Genomic DNA, 21,540 nt, shown 5'->3' with positions numbered 1-21,540 from the left:
GATCTTATGAGCACATAAGATCATGGCATAACAAATGAAAAATGAAGAAAGGCGGTAAGCTCAAGATGAAAGTCTTCAAAGGGAAATGGCATTTCATTTTGATCACCAGGTGATAAAACACAGCCAACTCAAGAAGGCAATAGCACACGGCCAGCTGAAGGATAACCCCCAACTCTCAGAGGACATCACACTGTGGTTACTCTGATTAAACTGAGCTAGCGCCCTCAATAAACAGCAATCATCTCCCCCCCCCACCCCACCCACCCCCACACCAAAATGGCCTACCTTACTAACGTGAAGACGGCTGTTTGAACCACGAACTGGAGGCAAATTATCTTCCATCGCTGGGAATGTTTCAGTTTCATGAAAGTATATTTTATTTTCTTCATTTTTAATTTCTGATACCCAACTCTGAGAAGAGGGAGAAGAAAGTGAACATACAGTTTGAAGTAATTAACCAGGTGTTAGAAAGGACTATACATCATCATAGTTTCTTAAGTGTTCATTTTTGGGGGGACAATTTGGTCATGCCATTCTATCTGTAATGTTCTTCTGCTATTTTATTTTTTTTAATGTTTATTTATTTTAAGGACAGAGAGCATGAGTAGGGGAGGGCAGAGGGAGATAGAGAATACCAAGCATGCTCTGCGCCATCAGCAGAAAGCCCTATGTGGGGCTTGAACTCACCAACTGTGAGATCATGCCATGAGACAAAATCAAGAGTTGGACCCTTAACCAACTGAGCCACTCAGGTGCCCAATCTACTCTTCCTTTAAATTGTGGTAAAATACACAAAACAAAATGTATCACCTTAACCATTTTTAAGTGTACAGTTCAGTATTGTTACACACATTCACATGGTGCTGCCCTTCCTACTTTCATTATCTTGCAAGCTTACTCTCATCCCTTCAAACAAGCTTTTCCTGAACTTCCTGGTTGGACTAGAAATGCTCCTCCTCCACGTATTAGCACAGAGATTTAAAATCATCCATGTATTGTTCATCTCTCTCACATTCTGTAAATTCCTCTGGAGGCAGAACCTATGTCTTCGTCTCATCTTCGTGATGTATGAACCTAGCACAGTGCCTGGCACATAACAGGCTCATAATAATGTTTATTAAACTGAATTGTTACAGGTTCTAGGCAGAAATTGAGAAGTTTCTTTGTTATCTGTGAAATTCTATTATTATTATTCAGCAGCTATATAGTGAGGGTCTAATATATGTCAAACCATATTAAATTAGACATGGTTGATATAGTGATAAACTATATTATCTGTATCAGGAGGCAGGGAGACGAAAAGGAGGCAGACAGATGAAACAGAAGAAGAAACAGAAAAACAGTAAGGGAAGAAAGGTGAAAAGGAAGAGGAGGAATTACAAAGGAAGAAAGAAAGAGAGAAGGGGGGCAGGGGGCAGCAGCACAGAGAGGGAGAAGTGGCAGGGAAAAGCATGAAAGAAAGGGAGATGAGGAGACAAAATCAAGAGGTGACTGAGAAAGAACACACGGTTGGGAAAAAGCAGATTCTGCAACTAAAACTAAGCTGTTTTTCCCTGGAAAATAAAGCCAAAGAACTCTGGACATAAACTACTAATTTAACTCGTAGATTAATTACCAGATTTTCAATTTCAAGTCAATAAAATGGCAAAACAAGAAAGTTTTTAAAAATGTAGCTTTCTGGGTTAGAGAATACATATTCCTCAAAGTTGTCTTCAAATATATTATCCAACCCAGTAAAATATGCTGAATAAATAAAGTAAAACAACAAAGAACTATTTCTCCAGAATCCATTTTAGGAAGTTATCTCTTCAGCAAAAGGAAACCACAAAGAACTCTGAGGAAACACAAGTAAATATGTATCTGGTGGAGAGGAAGTTTTCCTAAATATAAATGCAAGAAAAGATAATAAAGGATAAAACCAAGAGTGATTACATAAAATGTTTTTAATGAGTAAACATGAAGAACACCACGCACAAGATTTAAAAGACTAATGACAAATTGAAAGAAAATTTAGACTATATACGACAGATCTCTTACAAATTAGTAAGAAACACAGCAACAGAAAAATCAATAAAGGGATATCTCCTCCTGGCCCTGATAGAGTATCAGGGACTGGATTTACCCTCTTGCTTAACTCTAGAAAACCAGATAAAATATATGAAACAATGATTTTCAGACACTGGACAATAGGTAGCACAGGACAATGATCCCTGAAAGAAAGGAAACAAATGAGTTAAGTCCTGCATCTGTCCCAATTTACTGCCTGTAATTTCCAGGCTACAACATAGGGAAGGGAAACCCAAACAGCCCTGCGGTCTCATTGAGTTCAGAGGAACAGAGTGCAGGCTTCAGGGAGGCAAAGACTGCAGAGATACGGGGTGCAAAATAGCCAAGAAGAGGGAGCCAGACAGAGAACACTAAAGATGACCTGAATAGCACTGTATATCTGTTCAAGAAATTTAACTCATAGTCAAAATCTTGCTTATAAGGAAAACTTGAGACCTAGATGGTATCAATGGTGAATTCTGGAAAATATTTAAGGAAGAAATAACAGTAATTACATACAAACTTTCCTAGAAAATTCAGGAAGAGAGAACACGTCCTAACTCATTCTAAAAAGCCACCATTACCATGTTACCAATACCAGACAACAACATTACAAGAAAATTACAGACTAGGAGCTCTCATGACTGCAGACACAAATATACTTCAAAAAATTTTAGCAAATTAAATCCAGCAATATATAAAAAAGACACATCATGACCAAGTAGAATTTATCCCCAAGTGCTATATTGGTATAACATTGGAAAAGAGTGCACATAATATACCTTATTAACAGGCTACAAAGAAAATCTTATTTTCCTCTCAATGCAGGAAAAGAATTTATAAACTTCTGTAACTATTCATGATAAAAATTCTCATCAAACAAGGAATAGAAGGGACCCTCCTCAGCATTATAAAGGGTCACATCATAAAATCTAAAGGCAACATTATACTTAATGGTGAAAAAAAAGCTGAATGATAATCTCCCTAATATTGTGAGCAAGACAAGGATATTTGCTCTTACCATTTCTATTCAACATTGTACTAGAGAGCCAAGCCTGTGCAATAATGAAAGTAAAAGAAATAAAAGGCAGCCATTCTGGAAAAGCCAAAGGAGACCTTTTATTATTTGTGGATAACATGATCCTAAATATAAAAAATTCCAATGAATCTAAAAAAAAGTTACTAGAACTAATTTGTAAATTTAACAAGATTGCAAGATGCAAAGTCAATATAAGAAGACCATAAACTATAAACTTGCAATGGACAAATAAAAGTGAAATTAAAATTCCACTGATATGAGGTATCTACATTAGTCAAACTTATGAAACAGAAAGTAGAGTGGTGTTTGTCAGGGGCTGAAGGCAGGGGGAATTGGAGAACTGTTGTTTAATGGGTATAGAGCTTCAGTTTTATAAAATAAAGTTCTGAAGATTGATTATACAAGATGAATATAACACTACTGAACTGTATACTCAAAAATCTCTGAATATAATGGGCACCCGGAATGGCTTAGTCAGTTAAGCGTGTGATTCTTGGTTTCAGCTCAGGTCATGATCCCACAGTTTGTGAGATTGAGCCCCGTTTCGGGCTCTGTGCTGACAGCATGGAGCCTGCTTGGGATTCTCGGTCTCCCTCTCTCCCTGCCCCTCCCCCACTCATGCTCACACGCTCGCTCTCAAAATAAATAAACTTTAAAAAAATTAAAAAAATTTTTTTCATGTCTGAATATAACAATGTGAATATAACACTAATGTACACTTAAAAATGGCTAAGATGGTAAATTTTGTGTGATATGTATTTTATCACACCAAAAATAAATAAATACATAGTACATACATAAAATTTCGTAACTAGAGTGACTTAGAATAAGCAAAAAAATTGAAATTAAAAAACATTAACTTTGGGGTGCCTGGGTGGCTCAATCAGTTAAGCATCCTTCTCTTGACTTCAGCTCAAGTCATGATCCTACAGTTTGTGAGTTAAGCCCCTCATCAAGCTCTGCACTAACAAAGCAGAGCCTGCTTGGGATTCTTTCTCTCCCTGTCTCTCTGCCCCTCCCACACGCATGCTCTCACTCTCTCTCTCAAAATAAATAAATAAAACTTAAAAAATTTTTAAAAATAAAAAACATTAACTTTTACAATAGCATAAAGTATATTATATACTTAGGAATAAACTTAAAAAATATGCAAGAACTACACACTAAAAACTACAAGATACTGGGACAAAACTTTAAAGAAGACTTAAATGAACAGAAAACATATGATGTTCATGGATCAGAGAATTTCAATATTGTTAAGATGTCAATTATTCCAAAATTGATCCATAAATTCACCACAATCCTAACCCAAAGACAATCAAGTTATTTTGTAGTAACTGGCAAGCAAAGGACCCACAGGAGCTAAAACAACAATGAAAAAAGAACAAAGTTGGAGGACTTGTACTATCCAATTTTAAGACTTAATATAAGCCTTACCAGAATCAAGAGAATGAGGTACTGGAGTAAAGAGAGACATTTAGATTAATGAAAGAGAATAGAGAGTCCAGAAATAGACCCGTACATACACGGTCAATTCATTTTTGACAATGCTACCAAGGTGTTCCATGGGGAAAGGATAATCTTTCATAAAATGGTGCTTGAAACCTTGAATACCTATATTGTATGTGTGTATCCAAAAATGATAACTGATCCTAGAACTAAATTTAAAAGTTAAAGCTAGAAACTTTCTAGAAGAATCATATGAAGGAACTTGGGGATCCGGGATTATTAGACAAAGACTTCCTAAATAGGACACAAAGTACAGACTGTAAAAGAAAAATTGATTTCATCAAATTAAAAACCTTTGCTCTTCCAAAGACACTATTAAAAAAATGAAAAGGGAATCCACAGGATATAGAAAATACCTGCAAAAGGTGTATCTAATGAAAGATACGCGTGTTACAACTCAATAAGAACACAAATAATTCAATTTTTTTTTAATGGGCAAAGGATTTCAAGACTTTTCACAAAAGAAGATCTATGGATGGCAAATAAGCACATGAAAAGACACTCAGGAAAGTCGGTCATTAAAATGGAAATTAAAACCACAATGAAACACCACGGCATACTTAATAAAATAGCTAAAATTAACAAAACTGGCATTACGAACTGCCAACCAGGATGCAGAGCAACAGGAACTTTTCTTTTGTTAACGATTATTTATTATCGAGAGACAGAGAGAGACAGCATGAGTGGGGGAGGAACAGAGAGAGAGAGACACACAGAATCTGAAGCAGGCTCCAGGCTCTGAGCTGTTACCATAGAGCCTGATGCAGGGCTTCAACTCACGAACCATGAAATCATGACCTGAGCTGAAGGCAGATGCTTAACCAACTGAGCCAGCCACCCAGGCACCCCAGCAACAGGAACTTATGCCACTTTGGAAAACATTTTGCTCAACCGGAAAGTGGATAAACAAACTGTGAGATACCCACACAATTCAATACTACTCAGTGATTAAAAGAAACCAACTGTGAACATGCAACAACATAGACACATCTCAAAAGCATGATGCCAAATGACAGAAGACACAAAAGACCACACATACTGTATGGCTACATTTATAGGAAAGTCTAGAAAAGACAAATCCGTATGACAGAAAGCAGATCAGCGGTTACCAGGGACCAGGGTGTGGAGTCAGCACTGACTACACAGGGGCACAAGAAAACTTTTTAGGCTTAATAGAAATGTTTTATAGCATATACATGTGTCAAAACTCAGTGAAATGTAGACCATTGCTATTTTTTATTGAATGTAAATTATACCTCAATAAAGCTAAATCACTAAAGATATAGCTATTAAAAGAAGAAATTCAACTGATAAAAAAATTTAATGTTGCTAGTAATCAAATACATCCTTATCATGTTTTCAATTATTTGATTAAAAAATGATTACAGTATCCAGTGAAGAATACCTTAATTTTTTTTAATGTTTATTTATTTTTGAGAGAGAGATAGGGACAGAGCATGTGCACAAGAGAGTAAGCAGGGGAGGGGCAGAGAGAGGAGACACAGAATCCAAAACAGGCTCCAGCCTCTGAGCTGTCAGCGCAGAGCCCAAAGCAGGGCTCGAGCTCACGGAACACGAGATCATGACTTGAGCTGAAGTCAGACACTTAACCGACTGAGCCATCCAAGGGCCCCAGTGAAGAATGCCTTAAACGGGCATTCTTACATACTGTTGGCGAAAAGGCACAACTTTTCTGAGAACATGCAAATGTGTTTCAACAGTCTTAGAATTATTCAAATCCTTTGATCAAGCAGCTTGAATACTAATAATTTATCTCGAGGAAATAACCAGGATGGTACAAAAGAAATTATAAACCAACATGTTTGTAGAGCTCTATTTACAGAAGCTGAGTGAATTATTTTTCTTCGATAGGATAGAATTTTGTTCAGTCATTTAAAATACACATGTGGGGCACCTGGATGGCTCAGTCAGTTAAGTGTCGGACTTCGGCTCAGGGCATGATCTCCTGCTTCGAGAGTTCGAGCCCCGCGTCGGGCTTTGCGCTGACAGTTCAGAGCCTGGAGCCTACTTCAGGTTCTGTGTTTCCCTCTCTCTCTGCCCCTCCCCACTTGTGCTCTGTTTTTCCCTCTCTCTCAAAAATAAATATCAAAAAATATATACAATTAAACAAAATACACACGTGGATGTACAGACACAAACATACACATTCACAATATTCTCCTGCGTATGAGAAGCAACCAATACCACGTAAGTGATTGCCACTAAAAGCCCTTCACTGACAAAAAAAGAAAGAAGTCTACGATTTTGGAAAAGTGAAGTGGACATATATTTAATGTGACAATGTCACAAAACCCACAAAAACCAGGGTCACTCTATACCTTTATATCACCGTCAATTTTTTCCCATTCTTCTGCTGTAAAGCTGGATGCTGTTGCTGCAGGCTTATCTTTCCTCAAAGCTCTACTTTCAGGGGCCAAGCCTCTAAGGCGCTTTTCACAAAATTCCGTAAGTTCAGGATAATATCCTTCCTCACCAGACCTTTAAAAAAAATTCAGACTTTGGAGTTACCACTTTATTTAGAGATCATGTAGTCTGGTGGTTTACAGGCTGGGCTCTGTGGAGCAGAGGGGTTCTGTGGAGATCTCCAGGGCAGCCCCTGCACAGGGATGAAGGCCGGAGTGTGGGCTCCCCACTCCCCTTCCTCAACCAGCACAACCTCCATTTTCACGTTACTCTATGGAGTGAAGCCGTGAAGGAAAAAATGGAGCCCCAAAGACACCAGTTTCCATCACACATTTTGAAAGCTGAGTAACATTTTCTCTCCTCTTTAACATGTGTTCACTTTGTTACATAAGATAATTTTAACTTACAAATGGAAATTAAATATTAGAGATAGGCACACAGCGAGACTGGATTTCCCTTCCAAGGAGGAGTTTGTAGCTCAATTTTTTTCCCCCAAAGGGATAGGAAGAAAATGGTGAAGGAAGGGTTCAGAACAACACATCTCTAACCAACCACTCCAGGAACAGAATTCACTCCTAGAGAGTTAAATGGAAAACTCTGTTCATTGTTGTTTAAGGAAAATCAATCCTTTCCATTTCTCTTGTAAGCCTGTTTACTTTTAAATTTTTAGAAAAATTGAAAAAAAATCCCACTTTCAAATTAAAATTTTTAAAATAAGTTCCAAACCAATGCAATGTAATTTAATTAAGCCATTCACAGAATTTCTTAGAACCAACATAACATGGCTTTTAAACTCTTCCATCGTGCCAGCTTCTCATTTGCTTTATCAGTCCTTGACCAAACATAAATGAAAAGGTGCATACACTGCTGAGAAAAAAAGGAAAAATATGGTATCTTTCATCGTTCCATTTCAGAAATGATGACGTTATGACATCTACTCTGGCTGGGCATAAGCAGGGATGCTTAGGGAGGACAGGAGGCTGAAGGTGGTAACAGAGAAAAAAAGGAGAGGACACAGTGATGAGGAAGGGGGTCACAGGGGAAAAAATACAGAACTGCCACCAAGCAAAAGGAACGCTACTGATGTGCTCAAAAGGAGCAATTCCTGCTCCACAAGTGCTTCTGCAATATTAGGAAGGAAAGGAAAACCCCCCATGACATCCAAAATAGGTGGCACAGATTGGTATGTCACAGGGCAGTGTTCTTGGAATGGGCCACCTTGACCACCTCCATGTCAATCAGCCAGGCACTTGTTTAAAAACATATGTTCCTGGGCCCCACCCCAGATTTCCCGAGGCAGGATCTCTGGGAATGGGACCCTCAAATTTGCATTTTTAACAACCATATCTGATGTATATTAAAGTCTAACAATCACCACCACGGGGTCCTCCCCCTGAGAAGGCCTGGATCCCCTGCCTTCTGGTCCTACATCCTGGTCTTCCCGTCATCCTCTCCTTGTGACCAGCTCACAGTAAGTTAGCATCTTTGTTGGCAGATAGTATGGAGGGGGAGAGTACCAAAGAACTTTATCATCCGGTAGGCTGGTGAGCTAACCTCATCTCCTAATGGCTACTCCCACGGCTACTTTACCTTCTCCTAGAAAACGTGGAGGAAGCAAGAAAAATATCCTCTTGAATACTAATGAGACTAAATGGCATGCTGGAAGTAGACCTAGCCAGAACCCTCCAAACTAACCACTGGATCAAAACAGTGATTTTGGAACCTAACTTGGGGGAAAAACAAAACAAAACAAAAAAAACAACATCAATGTTTGAAAAATTTCTGCAATATTTCTGAGAGTTTCAACTTTCAGAAGGCACAATATAATTGGCATACTGAAACATAAAATGATTTTTGAATGCTTACCTGAGCACACAAAGAATTTTTTCCAAGTGTTTAACATCTGAACATTTTTCAATATACTTGAAATCCAAATGTTCAACGGGAATTTTAAATGTTTTTGTTGTTCCAAAACCCCACAATGATGGATAATCTTTGGTAGTCATGGCTGAAATGTAGCACAGAAAAAAGTTATGAAGTATATACATAGTAAGACTTAATTTGGATAGTAGTAACCATCTAGGCATTTCTGTAACATTTATTTTTCAAGTCTATGGAAAAGGAGCTGTGTTTTTTCTAAGAAGGAAGGCTGCTCATTTTAAACTCTCTCTCCCTGATAACAACAGTTAAGTCATTCCCTGCCTTTACATTCCCTGCTGCCCAGTCACATCAATGAACAGCTCCCAGATCGGTGTTCTAACGGCACTGTGCCCATACCTTTCTCATGGCATGTATTTTAATTATGTATTTTTGTCTTCCTTTCTAGACTGTGAGATCTTACTTTATTATCATATATTCAGGACTAACATAAGTAGTGCCTTAGACCTTTAAGAAACACTTGCTGAGGGGCACCTGGGTGGCTCAGTTGGTTAAGTGTCCAACTTCAGCTCAGGTCATGATCTCACGGTTCATGAGTTTGAGCCCCGCGTCGGGCTCTGTGCTGACAGCTCAGAGCCTGGAGCCTGCTTTGGATTCTGTGTCTCCCTCTCTGCCCTTCCCCTGCTCGTACTCTATCTCTCTCTCAAAAAAATAAACATTAAAAAAATTTTTTTAAAAAAATGCTGAGCTGAAATGGGAATGGGGTATTTGGACAGTTTCACTTTAATGATACTGCTGCTAATTATGATGATAATAATAACAACAGCAAAAAATACACAGTTCTAAATGAGTGCTGGGCACCACCCTAAGAACTTTACATACATTACCTCATTTAATCTTTCAACTACTGTAGCAGGTAGGTTTTATTTTAAGTAACGAGCTGTAATAACAGTTAACACTTAGGGATCTAAGTTACTGTATGCCATGGATTATCTCACATAATCTTCAAAAACACTCTCGAGAGGGGAATTAATAATTACTATTTTACAGATAAGGAAGTTGGTATTTTAAGTAACCTGCTCGAAGTCATGTAACTATTAAATAGTGAACTGGGGATTTGAATCTCAGTTGGCAACTGCAGAGCCTACATACTTAGCATCACACCCAGGCTTTTCATCTGCAGGTGGCAACCCCTGCTATCAATTTAGTGAGTTGCGATTAGCACTGTCTTATAATGAGACAGAACAGAACAGCAACAAAAATATCTGACTACTTCACATACCATTAAAGTAAATACTTGTTTTGTAAAAACTTTTATTTCATGTCTATACAAATGACAAATGTGTGTAAATACATGCACACGTTGCAAATAAATTTCTTATCATGAGTCATTGTCAAAATTGTTTAAAAACACTGCAGTAAAACATATTGGTTTATAAATTTTAAAACAATTAAGTAGCAATGGGTCTAATTCACCAGGAGTATTTCCTTCAGCATGCCTGCCCTCTGGGATTCTGGTCCTACATCAGACCTCTGCAGAAAGAGAGGTGCTTCTGGTTCTCCATGTTCCTGCTGGCTTTGACTTGGGCATAGAAAAGGGATTGACAGTTCATCAGCTCTTGGATGAAATCTGAGAACTGAGATTATGGTTTGCACACTATACTGGCAAGGCCCAGGATGATGAATATGTCCCATCACAAGGACAGCCTTAAGGGTAGAAGTTACTGGAGAGCAACATGAAGAACTTTTAAATGATTGCCGCTGCCCAGAACAGAATGGGTTGCATTAGAATTTTTCCAAAGAGTTGGAGGATCTTTCACGGGAGAAACTTAAAAACATCCAACAGGATTAAAATACATGATCTCAAATTGAATTTATTTTGCAACCCCTGAAATTTCACGATTTGCAGAAATCACAGTGAAAAGCATTTGAAATAACAGAGTCATCTCTTACCTAAGCAAATGAATTTCATTCTGCACAGTTTTAACATTTCCCTGAAAATCCTTTTTGAAAATTACCATGTTTGTTTGGGTTGTTTTCCGGCACAATGCACATCTTACTAAATGTTAATTTTCAAGTTCCAAAAAGGAAACCATACAATATTCGCTCTCATTTGAACCTTTCCACATGTTTGGAATTTGATTAGGAAAAACCTCGGTCCTAGTTGGATTTAATCTCTTCATCATCATCCTGATCCACATCCATTTCCCATATGCCCTAATCAGCGGGCAGAAATAACCTCCAGTGCAAAGTGTGATGCGCAACAAGAAAACCGGTTTTCTTCCACCTGGGCACCTTCTTTCCAGAAACCACAGGGCCGAGCGCCCCCTGCAGGCGGAGACCGAAAGGAAATGGCTTCCTCAGCCGTAGCAACGGTTTGTGTACAGCACGGCCGCCGAGGGGCGGGGGAGGCTGGTCAGGGACAGGCCGGGAACCCTCAACTCTACAGCCAACCCAAAGGTCAACGGGCCCTTGAGGACACTGAGATTGCTCCCCATTCCCCAGCTCTGGTCGCCGCCGGCGGATCCCAGCAACCCCCGTCCCAACATCGGCCACCGTCAGCTGCAGGAAACTAAAGCCCGTTTGTTCATCCCATAACTCGCTCCCTCAGTCGAGTCCGACCGTACATTTGCTTCTTGGGGTTCGCCTTTCACCCCAGCTCCCTGAGGTAACTGCGATGGGGAGATGTAATTTACTCCTGGCCGGCGGGTACTCACCTGGCTCTCAGACCCAGCGTTGTGGAAGGACGAGACCGCTACACAATTGACCGCAGGTGCCGAGATGGAGGGAGTGTCGCCCCGCCTGGGCACCCAAAGGCCAGAGGCTGAGCGCCGGGGGCGGGACTAGGGCCTCTGCGAATGATTGGCTGGCCCTCGACCTGCCGCACTGATTGGCCTCCGCGCCCAGCTTTGCCGGCACAGATCATTAGGGAGAAGTTAAGAGTCCAAGTGAGAGGGTTCCCTTTCTGTTTTGCATTCGTTTTTGATGGCGTTAAAACGCCGTTACAGTTCTGGATAGTTAAAACTACCAAGAACTGTAAATTGATAACCATTCCATTTCAATTTTAGAAATATAATTAAATGTTCAGGATATCTACAAGGCAATCCAGATTTAGCCCTTCCCCTTTACACAAAAGAGTAAATGAAAGATTCTGCCTTCCTTTGCAGGTGTTCAACATTTTCTGAGCGCTGGTTATGAGTCAGATACTGTACTGGGCACCGGGATACAAAAGCAAATAAGGCACAATACAATCCAAATGAATAAAACAATAAATATCATTTGTGGGGAAATATGTTTCACTTTATAATTTCAGATTAGTGCCTGGCACATAACAGGAATTCATTAATGCAATTCGCCCTCCTCTCTGCACTTAAATTAAATCTACAGTCCTTTAGCAGGCACCAATAGTGGTAAAAACTCTGCTAAAAACATGATTAACAATACATTTATTATTATTTCCATTGCCAGTGCTAGAGAATGTTAAATTTGAATATTTATAGACAGATTCAAACTTTAGCATAATCCTTAGTAAGCTTTATTAAATTGTCATGGGGAACGTCATCACATGCCCCAATCCATGCATAATCATTTCACACCTCATTCCAGCCAACAAACTTCACTCAAAACTATGTCCTAGGTTTAAAACACTGGCTATTCTAACTTCCAGCATGGGAGAAATCCTTTAAATATTCGGTGAAATGCTTGTAATTCCACATGCCCTGTAATTTTCTTTTCACTGTTTTCTTCTGGTTATAATTATGTATATACATTTATGCTGAATAAACAAGTAGGATAAAAAGTAACATGACTGGAATAGACTATGTAGGCAAAAGAAAATTATCACTATCATCTTCATAGAGTTAAGACTTTGCATCCAAGAAACAAGGATGGATATATACTTTAATTTTTCTTTGAATGTATATATATTCAAATATATTTTTGAAGAAAAACTAATAACCTTGTAGAAATTAAAATTATACCAGAAATGAAAATCCCAATAAATGGATTAGAAACTAAAATTGAGGGGTGCCTGGCTGGCTGTTAGTGGAGTGTGTGACTCTTGATTTTGGGGTCATGAATTGAGGCCCCATGTTGTGTGTAGAGCTTACTTTAAAAAAAAAAAAAGAAAGAAAAATTGAAGGCACCTTTTAAAGAGCAAAGAAACAAAGGAAAAGGAAAGATAAGAAAGTCAGGTCAATGAAGTCTAATATTAGATTTTTAAAAAAAGACCTAGAGAGAAGAAAATATCGAGGGCAGGAAGTTACTAAACAATTCAAGAAAATTTCCCAGAATTGTAGAGCTTTACTTTCCAGGTTGAAAGTACCCACCCAAGTGACCAGAACAGTGGAAAAGAGCCCCATACCAAGGCACATATTATAAAATTTCGATACACTGGCAAGGAAAACTCTAATTTTCCAGAAAGAAAAGGCATCACACACAAAGAATTAGATAGAAGAATGGTTTTGGACTTCTCAACAATATTGGAAACTAGTGGACTATAAAACAATCCTTTGAAATTCTGATGCTGGTGAAGAACACCAGAAAAGACATTTCAACGCAGGGGGAAAAGCATGGGAAAGGACAGATAAGAAAGAAATAAGTCCTGTTACCTGCGTAAGGAACTGCAAAGATCTCCTTAGAATCAAAAGATTAAGTGGTTTAAGTGGGCTGAACTTGTGACAGAGATAGAAAAGGAGTCATATTATCAAGAACCAAATATACCATTCCCAATAGTTTTGACTTTATCAAAATGGAGAGCTACTGAGGATTTTCAGCAGGACAGCGCCATGAAATCTGTATTTCAGAAAGAACAATCTCAAGAGTATGGAGACAGCAAGGCCCGTAGCTGGGAGACTAATCCTAAAACTAACAAAATCATCTTTGTGGAAAACAGTAATACTTAGACAGTAATGGTGGTAATAGTTAACATTTGTTAGGGTAAAAGCTTTTATGGATTTTATTTTGCAACTAACCTCTGAGGTAGGTGCTATTATTTCATGCCTATCCTACAAATGAGGAAAGCGAATCCTGGTGAAGTCACACGGCCAGTTAATAAAGGACACTGTGGATATCTGAACCCAAAGCCTTTTACCAAAGTCCATACTGTTTACTAAACTGTTAAGTACTTACCAATAAGTCCCATTAACCTCAACTTCAAAATGTTATGTTACAACCAAGTACTTCTTACTTCCCTCCACAGCTACCACCCTGGCTCAACCATCATTATCCTGAACTATTTACATGTGGCCCTTAACTGGCTTGCCCATCCTCACCCATTCCTACATTGTTCACTCTTACAGAACAGCTCAAGTAAGTCTTAATCCGTGTCACTCTCCTGCTTACTCCCATCATGAGACCGTAAGTGAGCAGGCCTCCCTGCCTACCTCAAAGTGTGTATCACAAGGGCTTCATTCTGAAGTGTGAACAAGGCAAGCTTACTTTCAACCCCTGAGCCATTATACCGGCTATTTCCTCAATTTCAGGGATACTCCTTCCTCTTGTCTTGCTATGTCAGGTTCCTTCTCATCCTCCAGCCCTCTGCTCAAAGAGCCAGTCCCCCTTGACCAATTTTCTACACAGAATTGTTCTAGGAGGGGTGGAAATGTCCATGGATTTGTATATGTGAAGAGCCAACTCATTTTTACATCTTCTCAGTTTACACTTTCATACCTTATGTATTTTATTAAGAGTGGCCATTTCTGATTTCATCTATTATTTTTAAATTTTCCACAACTTCAATCTCTGAAGGTAACTTCAGAATCTCAAAGCACTGTACTGACCATCATAAATTCCTCCATTTTGACAATGAAGCTGAAGTTAAATGAACTGGCCAGTCACTGAGTAGCAAGGCTGGATTTGAACCTGTTTCCATGCATTTTTCATGAACATACATATCCATAGTCATTGGTAAGCAGTTTAAGTAGGGAACAAGTTATATGTCAACTTTAAGCTCAGATTTACTGATTTTTATATTTATACATCACTATTCAAAAGAATCTTTTAAAGCAATTATATATCTTTTATCTTTTTTTTTTTCCTTAAAAAGGCAAGAGGTAAAATTACTTCCATTTTTATAGATGAAAGGGACACAAAGAGGTGACTGATTGAAATGTTGGTCTTGGATTCCAGTGGTAATACTTTTTCCATTAAACCACTGTCTAATTAACAAGCTAACAATATTCAATTAAACTAACAATACGTAAAATACCTAGGATGAAATAAAAAACAGTTAACAGCAACATTATCCAAAGTGCTGGGAGTTTTTTAGGGGACTGTCATATCATATTTATTGGGACTCTTTTATCTAAAAGAGACAAGGTCAAGGAACATAGCAGAATTACAAAATTATGAAAGTCATGGCTAAAGAAAACCTAGACCTAGGAAGCACTCTTTAAAAATTTCAGCATGGTAGTACTTTGTATAGCACATAATAAATTTACAGAACTTAATATTCAAAGACGGTGGTAGAAACACAGGGTTTTTTTTTAAATGGCATGGTGAATATTTTGAATTTCAGAGACACACATAGCTATTAGTGAAGGTGGAATGTATCTACTCTTTGAAATGAATATCAGAGGACATTCCATAATGATGGAATCCTGGAACAGATGGAGTATCTGATTATCCATATCCCTAAGATCAAGGCAAAAGTTTTAAACATCCAACCACAGTTCAGTGTAAACTAGTCCCTTTTTTAATATCCTGAAAGCAGAATTTTTTACCTTAATGACTGCACCTCGGAAACTACACCTGCCTTAATAGTCTGCCTCATCCACTTTACTTAGGGTTGACTTTGCCTTACAGAAACAACCACTGAAGTTTCTTTTCCCTCACCCAAGATTTAAAAAATAGTTAAGCATTTTATCAGAAGGCCTATACCAAGTAACAAATGAAAAATATAACTCAAAATAATGCATGCATTATGTGTGTGACAGTAAGTACACTGGTATACTCAATACAAAATGATGCTGGAGGGTTTACAAATTTGATGTAAAACAGTAGTTTCCAAGGAACTTACTTAATCAGACCTTCACAGGGCCCTGGTAAACTTCATTCTCAACAAGGCCCCTACAAGATTCTAGGTCTTGATTAAAAGTGTGATTTAGGGAAGCACTTTTAACTTTCCCTATGTGTCAGATTACACATACAAAAAAAGTGAATTAGGGGTGCCCAGGTGGCTGAAACAGTCGAGTGTTGCACTTGGGCTCAGGTCATGATCTCACGGTTCTTGAGTTTGAGACCCACATCAGGCTTGCTGCTGTCAGTGCACAGATCCAAGAACCTGCTTCAGATATGCTGTCCCCCTCTCTCTGCCCCTCCCTTGCTCGTACTCTCTCAAAAATAAACATTAAAAAAAAAAAGGAAATTATAAATAATGTAATTGAACAAAGAATTTTTCTTTATAGACATTATTAATAGATGCCTAAATACAAGATGAATTTTAAAACGAAATCATGTGTATGTAGTTGTATTCATAAAGATAAATACACTCATCAAAAGCTATACAACATTAACAGCAAGTCCAAGTACAAATGAAGATAATCCTCTGAATTCCATGTTTCATCGAGCATCAAAAACCACCACTGTATTAAACTGAGTTAAGGACAAAACACATATTTAAAAATTATATGAAAGATTAACACTTCCAAGTCACTTTCTATTTGCTAGTTATGTGATCTAAAATGCAAAAAAGAGAGATTAAATAAATAAACTTAAAAAAAAAGGGGGGAGTGCCTAACTGGTTAAGCTGGAACAGCATGTGATGCTTAATCTCAGGTTGTGAGTTCGAGGCCCACGTTGGGTGTAGAGATTAAATAAATAACTTTAATAAAATAAAATGCACAAAAGAACAGAACTCACTATTTACTATAACAACTAGAAAAGAACTACAAAAAAAGATTTCAATTTTCATTAGTCCCCTTTCCATGATACAAAAGATCAATGCACCAAAAAACACTAAAGCAATGTTGGCAAGGTAACTTACTGGTTTTAAAAATATTGCATTTGTAGTTACCACGTAACAATGTACTCTCAGTCTTATGGCCAATTTGTAAGCCTCGCTTTTTCCATAAGGTAGCATTCATATACAGTATTTGTATTTCTCTTTGTATAATTTAGTTTGTCCATGAACTCAAACTCAAAAATGAGTATAAGTAAAATAAGTTAAATATAGAAGCCTGAAAAATAGACTTATGAGATCCAAAATCTACTAGTATATAGATATTTAGTATATGCATCTGAATTAATTATTATGAAAATAAAAATGATTATGAAAATCCTAATCATGCTTTTTTTTTTGGTAAGTAGACCAAAAATTATTACCATTTACCAGAAATTAGTCTTTGACTAGCAACCCAAGCATTATTCTTCACTTCCATCTACTTCATATTTAACAAGTTAAAAGGATACATCTTTTAGTCCTTTTCTTGTACATTATTCTGTATCCACATTCTCTGCATCTGATTGGATCCCTGGATTTTATTTCATTTTCTGTGTGACATTCTAAAAAAGAAAGCATGTTTATTCAATGTCTAGAGGAAAAATATTACAGACAAGCAAATTATCTTAACTGTATTTTTCACCCAAAGCACTAAAATGTACTCAATCTCAAGAGTATGGTGCTATGGCCATGTTAAAAAGGAAACTACAGGCCCCAAATGGCCTCACTTGGGTTGAGGCCCCAAATCAGTAAACCAAGACCTAACACCTAACCTAACTGCAGTTTCAGCCCTGCAGAAACGCAACCTTTGACCAGTCAATATGGGAATTTCCTTGTCAGCGCTAGGAAATTTACTGATTTTTCCATTCCTCTTAGAAGGGTGACCTTACCTTAAACACAGGATTCTTCGCTAATAATTTTCATTTCTCCACTCCTCTCTACCTTTAAAAACCTTTCCTTTTCTGTAACCCTTTGGAGGTCTCATCTACTTGCTAGACAGGATGCTGCCAGATTCATGAATGGATTAATAAAGCCTATTACATCTTTAAAATGTACTCAGTTGTTGAGGGTTGATGGGGGGTGGGAGGGAGGGGAGGGTGGGGGATGGGTATTGAGGAGGGCACCTTTTGGGATGAGCACTGGGTGTTGTATGGAAACCAATTTGACAATAAATTTCATATATTGAAAAAATAAATAAAAAGAAAAAGAAAAAATAAAAAAAATAAAAAAAATAAAATGTACTCAGTTGAACTTTTGTTATTTAACAACCAACATATTAAGGAGGAAAGAAAAAAGAGTAGTGGGCGCTGCACTTTTTCTTGGTGAGTAAATGAACTCTTAATGAGAGGTTTTCTTAGGGTTGCTGGTGTTCTGCTTTGTAACTTTAAAGACTCGTTTAAGACTAAGTGTAATGTAATTATTTCAAAACTGAAGTAAAACACTCCCACTTTATGTATGTAAGTGCCCTTACCTCCGCAGATATATATCATTGGCTGCTGCTTTGGGGGTTGAACGTCCTTCTGAGTATCCATTGATAGTCTGAAATCAAATCACAGACTCAAATATTGAGTATCTCAAAGGGGCTCCTTGCAAATCCAACCATACCTCATTTTTTCTCAGGGAAATCTAAAAAAGTCCCAATTCCTAACCTGTACTTTTTCAAACTGTATAGGTAGAGCTAAAGGACGAAACAAAAACACAATGTATTGCGCGCTTACCCCCAAACCGGACACGATAACATTTTACACATGTTATTTCATTATAATCTTTACAACAATCCTAGGAGGTATTGCCCTTACTTTTCAGATGAAGAAACCCAGCCTTGTAAATTAATTTGCGCAGGATTATTCAGCTACTAAAAGGCAGGGGCACTGGGATCTGACTGCAAAGCTCGTGTTCCACTTAACACAAGTCTTGTTTTTCCAAACTTTAGCAGAAAGCAAAAAACTATATGCCTCAATAGGAAAACATGCGAACAGAAGTTAAGAGTAACTCCCAAAAGCCAAACTAAACTGAACGAAACCAAAGTACTAACACCATTCACTCCTCAATCTCCAGCTTCTCCCGATTTCCATACTGGGCCTTTTTAACCTTGAGGGTCTTTCCAGTTTCAACCCAAATACCCACCTCTAAATCCCAACCAGCCAATTCCCTACGCACGTAACGCGGCGAAACTTCGCACTCCGAGCTTTAACCAGATTACGGCTCGTCGCTGTGTCTCAACCAACTTCCGGCGCTGGCATATGATGCATGGAGTCTCCGCCCCTTCCGCCCCAGGCGTGGCCGAGAACCCGGATTGCACACAGGCGGCAAAGTTTGAACTTTTGTGTTAGTTTCTGCGGCTTTCTTGTTTCGCCCCAGTTCATTTCGTTTTCAAGGAAAGCAAAGCATTCCAATAGTTCCTGAAATCGGAGGAAGTCTGTTTCTCCAAGGAAGTCAGTAGAAAGTAACACTTTTCCAGGAGGGCTGAGGGTTAAAAGAAAGTGCCAAGTGCCCCTGGAATCCTAGGTTAGCCGTTACTAAGAGGTACACAAGGGCAACAACTCCCATCACTGATTTTCACGTAGAAAAGCGCTTTTCAAATTACGTTTTTTCCAATGGATTGATACCTGTGCTGGACCAGTGAAGCAGCTGCCCCCTATCTTTCGCATAATTTCATTTTTGCTTTTCGAAACTTTCATAGGCTCTTGTCATGACCCACTCCTTTTACTCATTTTAAAGCAAAGGTGGGTATGAGGACAGCTACACCAACTAATTCTACCTAAAACTAAAGGATATTGGTAGCAGTAACTATTTACTGACCTTCCTTCCATCTCATGTATTCCTCCCTAGATGAAACAAACGATCTGCTCAGTGGAGGTGTGTTTTTTGAGAGATCAAAATATCATGGGATTAATATCAGTTTGGTTCACAACATTTACATTCGTTTGCTTCTTTCATAGCAGACGTTTTATATCAGAAGGAGGAAGAAAATGAAGTAACTAAAATCTAGGGGATAATCAGTTGTTAATAACGATTATAGTTCAGCAGAGAAACAGGTTAATATCTTTGATTTTTTTTGTCTTTGATTTGTTATTAAGCAGAATATACTGCTTTCCAGTCTTCCATCCAGCAACTTGAGAACTTTGAGCTTCACCTTTTGCTTTGAGGAGTTCCAACTGGTTACACCTCTACAGACCAGCTTAAGGGATACAACTACTTCATATTCCCAGTCTTCCTGGCTGCCAGTTTTTTAATTTCCAGGAAAACAATGGATTTTCCTGCTTCTTCCTTCACAGACAGGCTGACATACAGCATAAATATTTTGATCATTAGCTCTCTTACAAAATATCTCTCCTCTCAACCAAAGAGAAGAAGGTAATTCAATACAACAGTCAAAATAGGCTTTACTACAAGAATTATTAAATAAAACTATTGTTATCATAAGAGAAAGATAATGGAGCGATCCAGAAAGTTTAACAAATCATTGCAAACTTTCCTGGATTCTGACTCTCCTGTTGAGGTATCAAGATGATTCTGGCACATAACACAGTCTATGGAGATCAGAATGGATCAACACATGTAGAACACAAATGGGTCTTGGGACCCTATGGAAGGGTAGATTAATTACAAGTGGTGTCAAGGAAATCCAGAATTTTAACAAGAGTCCATGTAGATGCTAGTTCTCACTCCAACACCCTTTTTCCAATTAGCAGGAACTGATAGTTTTAGGATCAGTAGGGAGCGTGGTCAGTGGAAGCTATATCATTGGTAACAACTAACTTTTCTTGAGCACTTATATGCGCCAGATACCGCTGTACTGCCTTCTCCCAATGAGGGTGGATGTCTTGTTATCTTGGATACTAGTGCTTTTAACTCCTTGTAATATGGTTATGAAGATGCAAGTTGCTATATTCCTCCTGAATCTCTGTTTTTCATTTTCTTTGATCTTATTCTTTTAAATATACCTGCATAGCTTGAATGTCTTGGTGATTGGAAAAGTCTTTCATTATGTTTTGCTGGATGGTCCCCAAAAGAAGAAATAGATCTTGTGGGAAATAGATGGGTTTAGACTACTGAGGTAAGAAATGGGATGACATCCAATCCAGAAAGGGAAACAAAAAGGCCAAGGACTGTGGTGGGTAAAGAATAGGAAAATGTGAGTGACTTATATTTGGGGTATGTGAGTAAAGTCAGGACAAGCTACATGTAACTTGATTCCTTTTTGCACTTTTGGTGGCAGGGGGAGGTAAAGATTATTCTTTGAATGATAGAAGGGAGTTATATACTTTTCTTCTCTTCAGTCATAATATCTGAAAAAAATAAACTAGAGAAAGAAAAGGGCAGCGTTTAATTGGTGTTTGGGACTGTGTGAATTTTTAAAACTATAGGCAAGATTCCCTGCCCTGTTTACATTAAAGTAGGAGTGGGGAGCAGACATTAAACAAGATAAGTAAATAATATGGTATTTTAGAAGGTGATAAACTACATGGAGAAAATTCAGCAGAGGATTGCAAATGTTGTGTGGAGAAAGGCAAAATGGCTGTCATAGAGATTTGTTTGAAGAGCTAGAGAGAGGACTATTCACTCTACCTGGGTGTATGGGGGCAGCTTCAGAGAGGTGCTATCTTGAAGCATATGTAATTCATCAATTCCTTATCTTAAGTCCTACAGGTACCTCAAACAACAACCTCATACTAAAATTTTTTTTAATGTTTGTTTATTT

General features: G+C 38.1%; 2 protein-coding genes and 1 long non-coding RNA gene across 5 annotated transcripts in view; 1 reads left to right on the top strand and 2 right to left on the bottom strand.

The window, feature by feature from the left end:
- Positions 1-16,161, bottom strand: part of SPAG1 (sperm associated antigen 1) — a 70,985-nt gene extending 54,824 nt beyond the window's left edge. The window contains exons 1-4 of one of the 2 annotated variants that reach the window (XM_060611014.3): positions 11,614-16,161; positions 8,885-9,026; positions 6,934-7,093; positions 286-411 (exon numbers count right to left, since the gene is read on the bottom strand). In XM_060611014.3, the coding sequence (XP_060466997.3) occupies positions 286-411; positions 6,934-7,093; positions 8,885-9,024 (426 nt within the window). In that variant the 5' untranslated portion in view covers positions 9,025-9,026; positions 11,614-16,161. Of the gene's footprint in view, positions 1-285; positions 412-6,933; positions 7,094-8,884; positions 9,027-11,613 lie in introns of those variants that run through there. The other variant, XM_060611017.3, reaches the window with a different exon arrangement.
- LOC132664353 (uncharacterized) lies at positions 11,288-12,174 on the top strand. Its single transcript, XR_009603609.1, has 2 exons — positions 11,288-11,669; positions 12,064-12,174. It is a non-coding gene; the product is annotated as an uncharacterized LOC132664353 (long non-coding RNA).
- Positions 16,162-16,348: 187 nt separating the features above from the next.
- POLR2K (RNA polymerase II, I and III subunit K) lies at positions 16,349-19,093 on the bottom strand. Of its 2 annotated transcripts, none has more exons than XM_060611021.3 (4): positions 18,963-19,093; positions 18,307-18,374; positions 17,306-17,398; positions 16,349-16,479 (listed from the first exon to the last, which is right to left on the bottom strand). In XM_060611021.3, the coding sequence occupies exons 2-4, from the start codon at positions 18,365-18,367 to the stop codon at positions 16,457-16,459; spliced, it is 177 nt and encodes a 58-aa protein (XP_060467004.1). In that variant the 5' UTR covers positions 18,368-18,374; positions 18,963-19,093; the 3' UTR covers positions 16,349-16,456. The 2 variants fall into 2 exon arrangements, with proteins under 2 accessions (XP_060467004.1, XP_078297760.1); XM_078441634.1 differs by having other exon boundaries at positions 18,996-19,057.
- Positions 19,094-21,540: the final 2,447 nt, after the last annotated feature.

The sequence above is a fragment of the Panthera onca genome, chromosome F2 (assembly GCF_046562875.1).
Source record: "Panthera onca isolate mPanOnc1 chromosome F2, mPanOnc1 haplotype 2, whole genome shotgun sequence".
Lineage (NCBI taxonomy): Eukaryota > Metazoa > Chordata > Mammalia > Carnivora > Felidae > Panthera > Panthera onca.
The sequence above is the reverse complement of the archived record's forward strand: the minus strand, read 5'-3'. Positions and strand labels throughout refer to the sequence as shown.

Coding starts and splice junctions, on each gene's coding strand:
- POLR2K (XM_060611021.3), bottom strand. CDS start 18,367: ATGGATACTCAGAAGGACGTTCAACCCCCAAAGCAGCAGCCAATGATA. Junction 17,399..18,306: donor AATGATATATATCTGCGGAG/GTAAGGGCACTT, acceptor TTTCTTTTTTAG/AATGTCACACAGAAAATGAA. Junction 16,480..17,305: donor CAAGAAAAGGACTAAAAGAT/GTATCCTTTTAA, acceptor AGTTTAATACAG/TGGTGGTTTTTGATGCTCGA.